This window comes from Myxine glutinosa, chromosome 7 (genome assembly GCF_964187855.1).
Source record: "Myxine glutinosa chromosome 7, kmMyxGlut1.1, whole genome shotgun sequence".
Taxonomy (NCBI): Eukaryota; Metazoa; Chordata; class Myxini; order Myxiniformes; family Myxinidae; genus Myxine; species Myxine glutinosa.
Genome location: NC_136267.1, coordinates 119,195,354 through 119,209,274, shown reverse-complemented (window position 1 = coordinate 119,209,274; position 13,921 = coordinate 119,195,354). Strand labels below are relative to the sequence as shown.

Genomic DNA, 13,921 nt, shown 5'->3' with positions numbered 1-13,921 from the left:
GGTCAACATTAATCATTTAATATCATTTTAAGTCACAATATCACTTGACTGATGTAAGATGCAAGATCTGGGCCCAGAAAAACCCACATATGGACACCCAATATGTATATGTAGCATTCACGTAGGCGGAAATATGCCCGATTTCGCGGTTTTGGCGGACATCTTGGATTTTGTCCTCTGGCCGAGTTAGCCCGCATTTTAAAAAAAGATACCCAAGCTTATTTTTTTATATATATTTTTATCTTTCAAAATCAACCTTCAAACCTTGATCACGGGAAAATGGTCACGAACTCTATTGGGAGCTCCCCTACTATGTGGCACTCAACGGAATGCTTTCATCTGCTCTCCCCGTCAAGGCTGCAGTGCCCAAATGCAGTGTTCTGGGCCCAGTCCTATTCCTGATCTTCATAAATGATCTCTGACACTATAAATTCTCGTTATCTATTTGCTGATGACTGCACCCTCTGCTATGACATCCCTTTTCCTTCAGACAAGCGGGCTATCACTTACAAAGCTTTCATCTGCAACTTCATGGAGTACTGCTCTCCCCTCTGGCCAGGCTCCCCTGCCTCACACCTTGCTCAGCTTGATGCCGTGGAAACCAAGGCCTTTAAGATTATTGTAATCTCCAGCGATGAAGTTGAGTCTAAATTGGCTTATCACTTCAACACAGCAGACAGGTCGGTGGTCTCTGTCTTCTACCGCCTCCTTTCTGGTCTTGCACCTTCTGATCTTTCCGTGCTTTGTTTACCCCAGCTTTCTGGAGGACTCACACAGTCCACCCTCACCCCCCTTCTGGCGAAACTACCTAAATCCAGGATCACTGCTCACCTCCACTCATTTGTTCCTCTTTTTCCCACCTGTGGAATCAACTTCTACATCCTCTTCAATCTCATTCTTCCCTCCAAGTCTCCAAGACAGCTGTTCACCACCATCTTAGATCATCCCCAATCCAAAATCATAAAATTTTCTACCCCAATGCACTCCAATTCCCACTCCTTCCAAACTTCCAGTTTTTCTTCCAGAGTTTCATTCTGTAGCCATCTTGTCCACCCCATGCATCCTCTCCAGCCCCATGCATCCTCACCATGCATCCTCACACACCCATTGTTGTGGGAAGGATTGTGGGTCAGAATGCACGTCCACCTCATGCTTCCTGGCCTTTAACTCTGCTGTTGGTGTTTCTCTCTCTCTCCCTCTTCTGTTCCTTTTGTCCTTTGCATTCCGTTCCATTTAGTGTACTCGTAAACCATGAGCCTCGACTATGTATACAATTTTTAAATACTAACAATATACTACGCTCGTAATGCTGCCATCAACCTCCATGCGAATGTGCATGGTCAAACATCCAATATTTAGCCCGTGATATTGGCATTGACCATCACAACTGCCATGGGCCACTAACCAGTGACTGAGGCCTCATGCCATCTATCGCAGCTTTTCGTGTGAACCTGAATATACAGTGAGAACTGAGGACTTGCAAGGCTACTGCCCTGCAAAACCACAGCCCTTTCATGCTAAACTTACATGACCACAACAAATACTGCATGACTCAACAGTACCTTTTATATTAGCAAACAGATTAAAAAGTCGAGGAGGTATGACGTGCACAGGGAGCGGGGGCCAGAGATTTGGCAGACCCGAGTGGAAGGAGGGCCTGAGATTTGGCGGACCCGAGTAAACATGCAGGGATCATGATTTGCACATACACATGCATGATTATGGTTTATATACGTTTGACACATGCATGGATTGTGATTTACACGTACACATGCACGATTATGGTTTATACACGTTTGACTTTGGTTTTACTTTTGGTTTTGCTTTGGCATGTTTTTTCTTGTTTTGTGTGACATCATATGCTGTGTATAGCACATCATTTTAATGTGTTATATATATACATATTGTGCACATGTTGTATTGTATACACACGTTATATGTGACATGTACAGTGGTATGTTGTGTACATGCGTCTTGTGCATGACATATTGTACATATTTTGTACACGCATGCGCACACACACACACACGAAGGTGGAAACATCGAGGCCTGGGAGGGCTCTCTTCCACCTTCTGAAACCCACATTTGGAAATAACAACCAAATACATACATATACACACACCAATGTTTTACCGGTTATCCACCTTTGCTTCAGGCTTGTTGACAGAGGTGCAGTGCAAATCAAAACGTCTTCGCAAAAGCATGAAGAAGAATATGGACATCAATCCAAACCAGAACGACAACAAATTGGTTTCATCAACCACCAGAGTTTGCGAGGTAATTCATATCACATAATGATTATTCTGTTTGGCTTTCCCTTTAAGTTATCAAGTCACCAGCTCTCTGCAAGAAGGAAAAAATACCTGTTAGTACAAGACAGGTGGTGACATCATTCACATAATCATAATTTTAAAATAATGATTCATGCATGCACAATAATTTGGCCACTAAAGAGAGCTGATTGTAATATGTAAGCAACTTTGGCTACCAGTTCAAATCCTCACATTTTGCTTAATCTTTGATATCAATGTGAATTCAGATGATATTCTATTGTTGAAACACACACACACACACACACACACACACACACACACACACACACACACACACACACACACACACACACACACACACACACACACGTTTGGATTCTTTTGAGACCTGAGAGGGCTCCGTTCCACCTTCTGAAACCCGCATATTGAGATACAGTGCCTTCAGAAGAAAGTATTCACACCCGGTGACTTTTTTTTCACATTTTGTTGTGTTACAGTCTGCATTTAAAATAGATTAACTTGAGATTTTTTTTGTCACTGATCCACACATAATACCCCAAAATGTCAAAGTGGAATTTTGTTTTTACAGAAATTTTTACAGGGTATATAGGGTGACAACAATGATGTCATTAGTGAAGTGGTTTTCTCACCATAATTGGTTGAATTGAAATCCTTATCCAAAAATTGAAGTTTCATATATCTGATTTATGACCTGATGTAATGGGGTAATTTAATTTATGACGTCATATGTCACATGGTATTGCAGCCATATTGGATTAAAGGGGAAAAAATTGAACGTCATTTTCCCCAAAACCACTCAACGAAAAACATTGAACCTTGGCATATGTCATCAACTCTTCATGGGGTATATACGGTGATAACGATGACATAATTGGTGATGTAGTATTCCAACCATAATTGGTTGAATTGAAATCTTTATCTTCACATATCTGATTTATGACACGATGCGAGGGAAGAATTAAATGAATGACGTACATACTTAACCCATGACAATAAACGGTGATATAATAGGGTGCATGGATTGTACGGGTACATTGGCCATAATAGCAGTGGGACATAATAGTACAGTGCGTATCAAAAAAGAAGGTAATCCGAATTCAAGGGGTTTATATGCAATGGTTATTTAGTTTGACAATTTACATGTGGTTTACCAATTATGAGGAGATCCTCAGCTTTCCAGTGATGCCTTTCATGCATCACACATGACCGAGTACATGTTCATTGAAAATGACGAGTTCAAATCGCATTTTTACAAGTTTGGCTAATCGGTGCAAGACAGTTTTAAATGGACGCATTACTTGTCGACTGCCAAGTTGATTATGTAAAATTGTTAAGCTGGTCTGGTAATCGTCGGTTGCGTCGTCCTTTGTTTAAGATGGGTATTTAAGATGGGCCTACAGTGTATGGGTTCAGAGACAGTCTGAGTCATTGAAAAGATGGTTCAACTTACAACTGAACAGCGGACCTTCGTGGTTACAACCTTTCACCAAACTGGAAGTTTGCAGCGAACTCGTGATGCGACCAGGGAACGTTTCCCAGAATGGGAGCCTCCAGCAGCCAAAACTATCTGGGCGAATGTTAGAAAATACCAAGAGCATGGCACTAGCCTCGACTGCAACAAGGGGAATTCTGGTAGGAGGCGCACTGGGCGATCGGAAATGAACATTGCAGCAGTAAGGCAGCAAGTTTTGGAGCATCCTAGGAATACCAGCGCAAGACGAAATGGGACGGGATTGCCTTCGGCAACATTCAACCGAATCACAAGACTGGACCTCCACCAACATCCATATCGGATTCACATCCGGCATCAACTTACGCCAGGGGATTTTGCCAGGAGGCTGGTGCTTGCCGGATGGTTGATAGCACGTTGCGAAGCAGATGTCAATTTCCTGCGGTATCTCATTATCGGCGACGAAGCTGCTTTTGCCATGGACGGCAAGGTCAATACCCATAATGTTCTTGAATATGCACCGACAGGACAACCCCCGGAATTTAATTTTGACACCAACATGAATCGACAAAAGTGGCCTGTTTGGTTGGGACTTTGTGGAAGTGGTCAGGTGATCGGACCATTTTTCTTAAAAAGGAATGTCAATGGTAACAGGAATCTGCAGATGATCAATGATGAAGTTTTACCGCAGCTGGAGGAGAACTTTGAGCGACAGGTTTGTGGTGTCTTCAGATATCTCTGGTGGGCCCAAGACGACGCCCCAGCACATCGTCTTATCGCTGTCCGAGATCGACTGAGGGAACTCTTTGGAGACCAAGTGATCACCCTCAACCATGCAGTGGAATGGCCGCCAAGATCACCTGACCTCACACCATGTGATTATTTCCTTTGGGGACATTTAAAGAACAAGGTGTTCGTAACTCCTCCCCGTGATCTTGACGAATTGCAGGGCCGTATTCGACATGAAGTGGATGCTTTGCGCAATGACCCGGCTATGGTGAGACGAGCAGTTCAGGGCATGCTCCGCCGCTGTGAGCTTTGTGTTGAAAGGGGAGGTGGACATGTTGAAGGTGTGGGTGCATAAAGGCCAATCATTCCTGAGAAATGTTTCACATCTGACGTTCATTTTGCACCAATTATCCTGACTTGCATCGATTAGCCAAACTTGTAAAAATGCGATTTGAACTTGTCATTTTCAATGAACATGTACTCCGTCATGTGTGACACCAATGATGCATGGAAGGTATCAATGGAAAGCTGAGGATCTCCTCTTAATTAGTAAACCACATGTAAATTGTCAAAATTAATAACCTTTGCATATTAACCCCTTGAATTCGGATTACCTTTTTTTTTGATACGCACTGTAGAAGTGTTCAGTTAACGAGGTTTTTGTTCAGAATGAACTTGTGAGGAGAGACTATGCGCTCTATGAGTGTCATTCTAGTTGGATTTGCAGTACTATGGTGTGGGCCCTTATTTCAACCAGCATGACAACGCACCAATTGCATTGTTTGTAATCAAGATGACCGTCTTCAAAATATTGTCCATGAACAGAATATTGACTTGAAGAAGGTGTCATGAATTTTCCATTTCTTAATGGCCTGTTATGTTTTTGTCACAACCACAGGGTTCGGAACTGACTGCAGAGCAGCAGGAGCTCATCGACAGGATTATGGAAGCTCATAGACAATACAGGTTGCCCCATGACCTTGTACGGATCTCATTCTGTCCCTCCACATATACTTGCATATGTATCTGTAGTATGTTTGTCTGTTTGTCTGGCTGCGTGTCACAATCTTTCTCCGAGATGGTCAAACGGATCTTTATCAAGCTTTCAGTGGTTATTCAGTCACTGCCTGGGAGTGCTTTAGGCAAAAACGTTTTGAAGATTTGGGAAAAAAATCGTTGCATTTTTTCATCGTTGCAAAAAACAAGGATTTTGCTTTTAATCACTGTGTTGTGCCTAAGCCTTTGTAACTATGTGAATTGTAGCTTTGTAGCTATATTAAATGATCCCGACCCCATTCCTTAGTGGGTGTAGGGAAGTGTTTTAGGCCCCCACAAAAATAGAGAAAAAACAAAATTTCATTCCCTCAAAATGCTAACAGGATTTGAATAGTATCGGGCAACACCGGGGACCCCTGCTAATTATCCTCACCTCCCCTTCCTCCCCCAGCATAGTGGGATAGGGGTGTGTGTGTGTGTGTGTGTGTGTGTGTGTGTGTGTGTGTGTGTGTGTGTGTGTGTGTGTGTGTGCATGTACGTACATATGTGTGGCAGTTTTGCTTTCACCCCTGTCTGTGCACAGGATATCTCAAAATTTATGGATGGATTCAGACGAAATTTGATGGACAGGTTGGGTGTGTGACATGGCCGAAATTATTATATTTTGGTGAAGATTCGGAGTTGGATCTGGATACTAGAATTTTTAAAGTGGGACACAGGGCCAAAAACGATATATAGCATGATATCTCAAAAAGTTGTGGACGAGTTATGACAAAACTGGGTAGGTGACAAGAACAAGCCGATTTTTTTTCCCCAAATTTTTTTTTTGGCCTAAAACACTGATAAACACATTGGCACTCACTGATGAACCTCCCAAAGTTTGACGAAGATCCATTCAGCCATCTCTGAGAAGAATGGTGACACACGGACAGACAAACGGCTCTCTTATAGTACAGATTGAGCTTCAGTGTGTCTGTCTAAAGGTGTGTTCAGTTACCAAGTTTATTGTACAGCACTCGCCAAGTGGCTGAAATACTCGAGCAAGCACTCCATTCGAAACTGTTGATAAGGAACAGCTGACTTGTCAAGCAATAGTTAGCTGATTGGTAACTGAACACAACTCAGGCCATAACGTTTTTACACATTGAGCTTTTGTCTTCAACAAACCTTTATTATGAGAATATGGAGAAAATAAATGAATAAAATGTACAATTTTTCTAACTGACGTTTTATCAAGTTCAAGTTTAGTCCCCCCCCCCCCCTCCCATGCCTCCGCCCCCAAGCCCTCTCCCTTCCACAGATCTCCCAATGTCCCTGCTCTCAAATGTTGTGCTTGTGTGCTTCCCTCTCTCTCTCCATCTTGTCTCCCGCTCCCTTTATCATATGTTTTATGTGTCATTTTGTTTTTTTGTGATCAATGTTAGCTTTTACACGAGCCTCGATCTTGTATACAAAAAAAAAAGTATAAAGCGGGCATGTGGACGGGCTTTGTGTTTTGAGATGGTTTCTAGTTGCTGATATGTCTTGGTTAGCAGAACATTCATCAGACTTTATCTTTCTTATGTTGTAATTGCCCTACAAGAGGAAAATCACTCGCACATGGTGGCTTAGTAGTAAGAATATTGGCCTGGGATATAAAGGTTGCAGTTCGAATCCGACTGAAAGCAGCAGCATGAAGGATTTGGATTTCAATCCTCTGGAAACCGATCGATCTCAGAAGAATTTATCATGTTGTAAATGGATCATCAGTTAAAAACCCAGCTGACTTAATGATTTGAGAATTAATTTTTAATTTGTGTGTCCCAGCTGATCTGGTCTACACATGATGCTAGGCCACAGATGGCGGTTGCCTCTTAATGCCCTGGGGGCAATCTAAGACGGGCACAAAATTGTTGTGTGAAAAGTTCGCCACCAAATGGACTCCCCTCCCCCACCTATCCTATCGAATAGAAAGTGATTGATCTTTGCTCTGTTGCTGATATATAATTGGTCATAATGTTGAGCCTGGTGTTGGCTTAGCGGTTAGGGTGCCGGCTTGGGATCCTAGGATCCTGGGTTCGAATCCTGGTCGATCGCTGAATTAATGCCAGGAGGGTTGACTCAGCCTGTCATCCTTCAGAGGTCGGCAAATTGAGTACCAGCTTGCTGGGATGAATGATCCCGGTGTGTACCCCGATTTAGAATAGGTACACCGTATCCCTGCGCATCGTAAGAGCATGACCAAGGGTTGGCGTCAGGAAGGGCATCTGGCCATAAAAACATTGCCTCAAACAGGGAACCATGATTGTCATGGGGCCCGCAAGGCTAACCCCCGCTCTAGCGGGGAAAACGGCCTTAAAACGATCATTCATTCATACTGTTGATTTTGCATCTCTGAAAGACGAAACAATTGTATTTTCTATGCCTGCGAGTGCTTTAGATGATTGTGTGGGTGTTGACTTAAATGGTCCATTTCTGGTTGCGGAATGTAGGAGGAGAATGAGGAACAGCAGCACGATGTGGTGGAGCTGTTTCACCTTTCGGAGTTAGCCACAAAACACGTGCAAGCACTAATCGAGTTCACGAAGAAACTGCCAGGTGCTTCATCAACACAGTACATCAGTGTGTCAAGCTCTAACATGGAATGGTACTCGCAGTGAGACCTATGGGCTATGGTCCGTTGGGAATACCATTGGTGGATGTTCTTGTAAGGGATGAAAGAAATCGCACCCGTTTCCGAAGGAAGCGTTCAGTTTTGCATTTAAAAAATGAAATGGGCAAAGCCTAGAAACGAACGAAACCCTTTCGAATTATCCACTACAATTACCCTTTAGGACCCCTTAGAATTACCCTTTATAATTACCCATTAGATTTACACTTTAGAATTACACTTTAGAATTACACTTTAGAATTACCCGTTATAATTACCCTTTAGAATTACACTTTAGAATTACACTTTAGAATTACACTTTAGAATTACACTTTAGAATTACACTTTAGAATTACACTTTAGAATTACACTTTAGAATTACACTTTAGAATTACACTTTAGAATTACACTTTAGAATTACCCTTTATAATTACCCTTTAGAATTACACTTTAGAATTACACTTTAGAATTACCCTTTAGAATTACACTTTAGAATTACACTTTAGAATTAACCCTTTAAAATTACCCATTCAAATTATCCTTTAGAATTACCCTTCAGAATTAAACTTTATAATTATCCTTTAGAATTACATTTTAGAATTAACCCTTTAAAATTACCCATTCAAATTATCCTTTAGAATTACCCTTCAGAATTAAACTTTATAATTATCCTTTAGAATTACATTTTAGAATTAACCCTTTAAAATTACCCAATTCAAATTATCCTTTAGAATTACCCTTTAGAATTAAACTTTTGAATTATCCTTTAGAATTAACCCTTTAAAATTACCCATTCAAATTATCCTTTAGAATTACCCTTTAGAATTAAACTTTATAATTACCCTTTAGAATTACACTTTAGAATTATCCTTTAGAATTAAACTTTATAATAATCCTTTAGAATTAAACTTTATAATTACCCTTTAGAATTAAACTTTATAATTACCCTTTAGAATTAAACTTTATAATTACCCTTTAGAATTACACTTTAGAATTATCCTTTAGAATTACACTTTTAGAATTAACCCTTTAAAATTACCCATTCAAATTATCCTTTAGAATTACCCTTTAGAATTAAACTTTATAATTACCCTTTAGAATTACACTTTAGAATTATCCTTTAGAATTAAACTTTATAATAATCCTTTAGAATTAAACTTTATAATTACCCGTTAGAATTAAACTTTATAATTACCCTTTAGAATTAAACTTTATAATTACCCTTTAGAATTACACTTTAGAATTACCCTTTAGAATTAAACACAGTGGGTTAGAAAGGTTTCCTCTTCTTCATTTTTGATGGATGGATAGACTGTTTATTTTTAAACAGTGAAGCCACTTCAATATTTGGCAATGTTTGGTTCTCCTGTAGGGTTTACGTTACAAACAAAAGCTTCTCAGCGAAAGCCCATTCTGCTTATTTGAGAGAGGTGAGGCATTGAATATCCTTGGGTTTATCATATTTTTTTGTATAAAGTCAAGACTTTAGAAGAGCTAGAACACTGAACAGAACAAAATAAACAGTAGAGGGAGGAGTTGGTGGGGAGAGAGGGTGAGGGGGGTTAAAGGTGGGGGAGGGGGTAGCACCTATATTGAGCATGAAACACCTGAGTTTTATTAAGGGTATGAACATTGTCGATTCAAAATATGGCATAAAAATGACAAGCTCACCGATTGCTCTTTGACTGTTCTCCCGGCAGGCTTTCAGACCCTGGGCCACGAAGACCAGATTGCTTTACTCAAGGGTTCAGCCATTGAGGCCATGATGCTCCGTTCAGCACTCACTTACAACGGAGATCAGCTTGCTCGAATGTCACCAGGCTTCAACGCCCAGTTGCTGCGCAATGCCGGTATGTCGGGATTCCGACCTTACAACGGCATGTCAGTTTTTTGGCTTTTAAGGGTTGTTCATTTGGAGTGAAGAACAAGATCAGACTTCGTACATAAACGGCGACATTCTGGGGGGTATGAATATGTATATTTTAAAGTCATCTTGCAGCTGGAAGCATCTCCATCAAATTAACCCATTATTCCAGGAACAAACTTTGACCCAGAGGCCCAATTGACCTAAATTCCCAGTGAGGTTTTAATTAATTTGTATGCATTACCATTTTATGACAAGTAGTATTGGTTTAGACTGATATAATTTAGACGCCACTCGCCTCCACATGCTGTCTAGCCTGGTTTGAATCCCGAACCAACTATAAAATGTCATCCTGGTGTTTCACAGGCAGGGCGATTCATCAATGTGTGTGTTGTCCCTTGAATGGACGTTAAACTGGGTGTCCCGTCTGCCAGCATTAGCTGATGGACGTTAAAGATCCCACGGTGTCTTTTGTGAAGAGTAGGCGAGTTATAACTGGCACAATTAACAATTTCCAAATTCCTGCCCTAATTACTGCTGGGAGAAAGATGGAAAACTAACAAGCATGGCCACAAGCCAGGAAACTGCTTCAGAAGAACCAACACTCTGAAATACAGAGTATGGTACATCGGAGTGTGGGTTTTTTTAATGGAAAAATGGAGGTACAGGTCCCCTAGGTTGAGGAGTTTACACATCATGCTAAAATACGCCATTTGTGTTTGTCTGTCTGCTGAATATTTGATGCCAATACATGCCGTCGTTACTTATCCAATCTCAACCAAACTTGACAGGATGACCAAGGGTTACATAATGAAGGTTGTTATGGAGTTTTCTCCCCCCGAGCGTGTTTCCCCACCATTGCCGTGAATGGCATTGTATGTTGAGGTGTGTATGAATGTTAAATTAGCTTTATCGTGGAGTTTTTGCAAAGACGATTTTAACAACAAAATGAATGATAATCGCATATTGTTAATGTTATTACAAAACAATATTATTACGAATAATGTCCCACTTCCCCAAAGCGTTTTTCCTGCAGTGATAACGTGTATAAATAGCTTATAGTTATAATGGCGTCCATGGGAGCAATGGCTTCTACAGGAAGTAAAAATATTATAAACCACAAACACGTATGCTTAGCTTTTTAAACAGTCGCTAATGCTCTTTATAACACTAAATGAAGAAATTTGGAGGAATCCCGACATCCGTGAAGTCAGGTTTACTTACAAAACTGAGCGAAGATCTACTGTACTCTATATACCCCACAAATGTTGGGTCAATAACATGGCCCTTTCTGCCACGACCGTCGCATTTTTTCATAGTGAACTTTTGAAACTCGCTCCTGCTGTTTGATACGAAACTGAAAGGGAGGAAGACCAGGGTGTGCTCATTTACCAAGCAGCTAGCTAGCGCTTGCTAAGCCAGCCGTTCCTTAACGGTTTTGAATGGAGTGCTGGCTTGAATGCTTAAACCACATTGGCGATCTCTCCACAAGAAACTTGGTAAATGAACACACCCAATGTTCTTGAGACCCGGCCATAGATTGACTGTAATCTATATACCCCAAAGAGGAATGACCCTTCTTGCCGCTCCCGTAGTGAGCGGGTGTACTAGTATTTATAAATTACCAAAGTTTTGTAAGAATGTTCATTTTATTGCAATCAAAGTTACTTCACTGCTTTGCTTGTAAAGTTAGTCATTAACACCATGCTGTACTTATTAATTGTAGTTTCCTGTTCAGGGATAAAGGATGAATACATTGCACCGATGTTTAAATTCTACTACAGCATGGGAGCACTGGGTGTGACTGAGATGGAGTATGCATTGCTTACTGCCACTACCATCCTTTCTGCTGGTAAGAAAAACCACACACACACACGCGCACACAAGCATGCATGCACGCACGCCCACACACACACACAAAAATGAAATGGCAACAAATACAGCCCCAACAATTGCAAAAAAGACAAAATAAATATATTAAAAGAAATGTCAAGAAACATGCACCAACAACTAGGAGAATGATAAAAGAGCAGGAAATAAAAAAATAATTGGACAGAGTGGGGATAGACAAAGAAGGCTAATTGGAATGGCTAAGAAGAGGTCAGCTCAACTGGGACGGCGAATGAATCGTAATAAATGCCCAAGATCAAGGGCACTATACCAATGGATTTAAAAAGATGGCGGGACTGAGCCAGATGGACAAGTGTAGATTCTGCAAGGCAGAAACAGGAAGTACTAGTCACCTGCTCTTGGGACGCAAAAAAACTATTATCAGAACAACTTTACACACAACCACACAACAAAGTATGCAAAGTGATTCATTGGCATATCTGCAAAAATTTCAACATCCCAGTACCAGAAAACTCATGGAAACATCACCAAGGGCAATCATTGAAATTGAGGACGTCATGCTCACGTACGACCTGATGATTCCATCGAGAGTGAACATAGAAAACAAAGCATTGCGTCCGGACATTGTACTCGGGAACAAAAAAAGAAAGGACAGCATTACTGATTGAAATATCAGTACCCAGTGATTTTGGCCTAAATACTGCAGAAATCAAGAAAATGACCAAATACCAGGACCTCAAAAAAAGAGGTCAAGAGATCTTGGAAGCCGAAGAGCATCAAAATTGTACCAGTGATAATTGGAGCAACAGGAATGATAAAGAGGAACCTCACTGAGATTTTAAAAACCATCCCCGGGAATATTACCACAAATTAACGACAACTGGGGGCAATCCGGGGGTGTTCGGTGACGATCCTGGAAAGAGCCCTTGGAACAAAACTCTGAAAAAGTTGAACAGTTTGGTCCATGAACCGTGATCCCTTACAGGAGCGGAGGTGGATACCTTGGGTCCGGGGAGCACTCCCTTTCACCTCCTGAAACGGACAAATGGAGAAAACAACCAACGAAACACACACACACACACACACACACACATATGTATATATATATATATATATATATATATATATATATATATATATATATACATATATATATATATATATATATACATATATATATATATATATATATATATATATATATATATATATATATATATATATATATATATATATATATATATACACACACACAGACTTGGCATTTAATATGGAATATTTTTTTTTTCTTGACTTGGGTTTACTTTCTTAACTCAGTATATCAATCTGGTGAGTTTCTTTTACACTTTGGTGATTTATTTGTTAAAAGAACCATGTCACTGATTGTCTGTCGCAGCAAGAAGTCAACAACAGGATTATATCACAGGTGGTGTGGCAAAATGTACGGACAGGTGCATTTGATGATTGGCTTCACAGTCGGGTATACAAGGGTTGTTGCATTCTGTATTAGTGGAAAACAACTGCTGCACGTCTCCAAAAGTTATTGCCGCTTCCTCTGGAGATGGTCCGTCAACTCGACAATGCTCTTTGTCATGGAGTGGTGGCTTTACGAAATTACGGCATGAAACAGCTTGCTATTGCTCGGCAGTATGGCATCACGCAAGGTCAGGTGTCAAAGATCCTGAAACGAAATGCTCAGAGGGGTGTCCCTACTCCAATACCGAGGCCAGGACGTCCCCGCAGAACCACAAGGAGGGATGATCGCCAGCTGCACTGGTTAGTCCGCAATGGCCATACAAAGTCAGCTAATCGGATTAGGGCTGAGTGTCAGCAACTGACAAATGTGCCTGTATCCAGAAAGCTAGTCAACCAACGACTGGTTCAAGCAGGCTATCGTGCCAGGTGACCCCTGAGAAAGCCACGCCTGACCAGACAACACCGCCAGCGCCGATTGCAGTGGGCCAGAGAGCACCGTCAATGGCAGCCAGGACACTGGAATCACGTGATCTTCAGTGACGAGTCTAGATTTATGGTCTATCGTCAAGATGGCCGCGTCCGAGTGCGCAGACAAGTGCATGAAGCCTACAACAAAGATTGTATAGTGCCAA

The 13,921-nt window shown here is 41.0% G+C and overlaps 1 protein-coding gene across 4 annotated transcripts in view; it reads left to right on the top strand.

Annotated features, from left to right (window-relative positions):
- LOC137413776 (bile acid receptor-like) overlaps positions 1 to 13,921 on the top strand; it is a 65,131-nt gene that overhangs the window by 49,141 nt on the left and 2,069 nt on the right. For 2 of the 4 annotated variants that reach the window (XM_078782196.1, XM_068099213.2), the window contains exons 5-9: positions 2,156 to 2,277; positions 5,372 to 5,455; positions 7,941 to 8,046; positions 9,799 to 9,948; positions 11,701 to 11,814. In XM_078782196.1, coding sequence (XP_078638322.1) covers positions 2,156 to 2,277; positions 5,372 to 5,455; positions 7,941 to 8,046; positions 9,799 to 9,948; positions 11,701 to 11,814 — 576 coding nt within the window. Of the gene's footprint in view, positions 1 to 2,155; positions 2,278 to 5,371; positions 5,456 to 7,940; positions 8,047 to 9,798; positions 9,949 to 11,688; positions 11,815 to 13,921 lie in introns of all 4 variants that reach the window. The other 2 variants (XM_068099214.2, XM_068099212.2) reach the window with 1 other exon arrangement.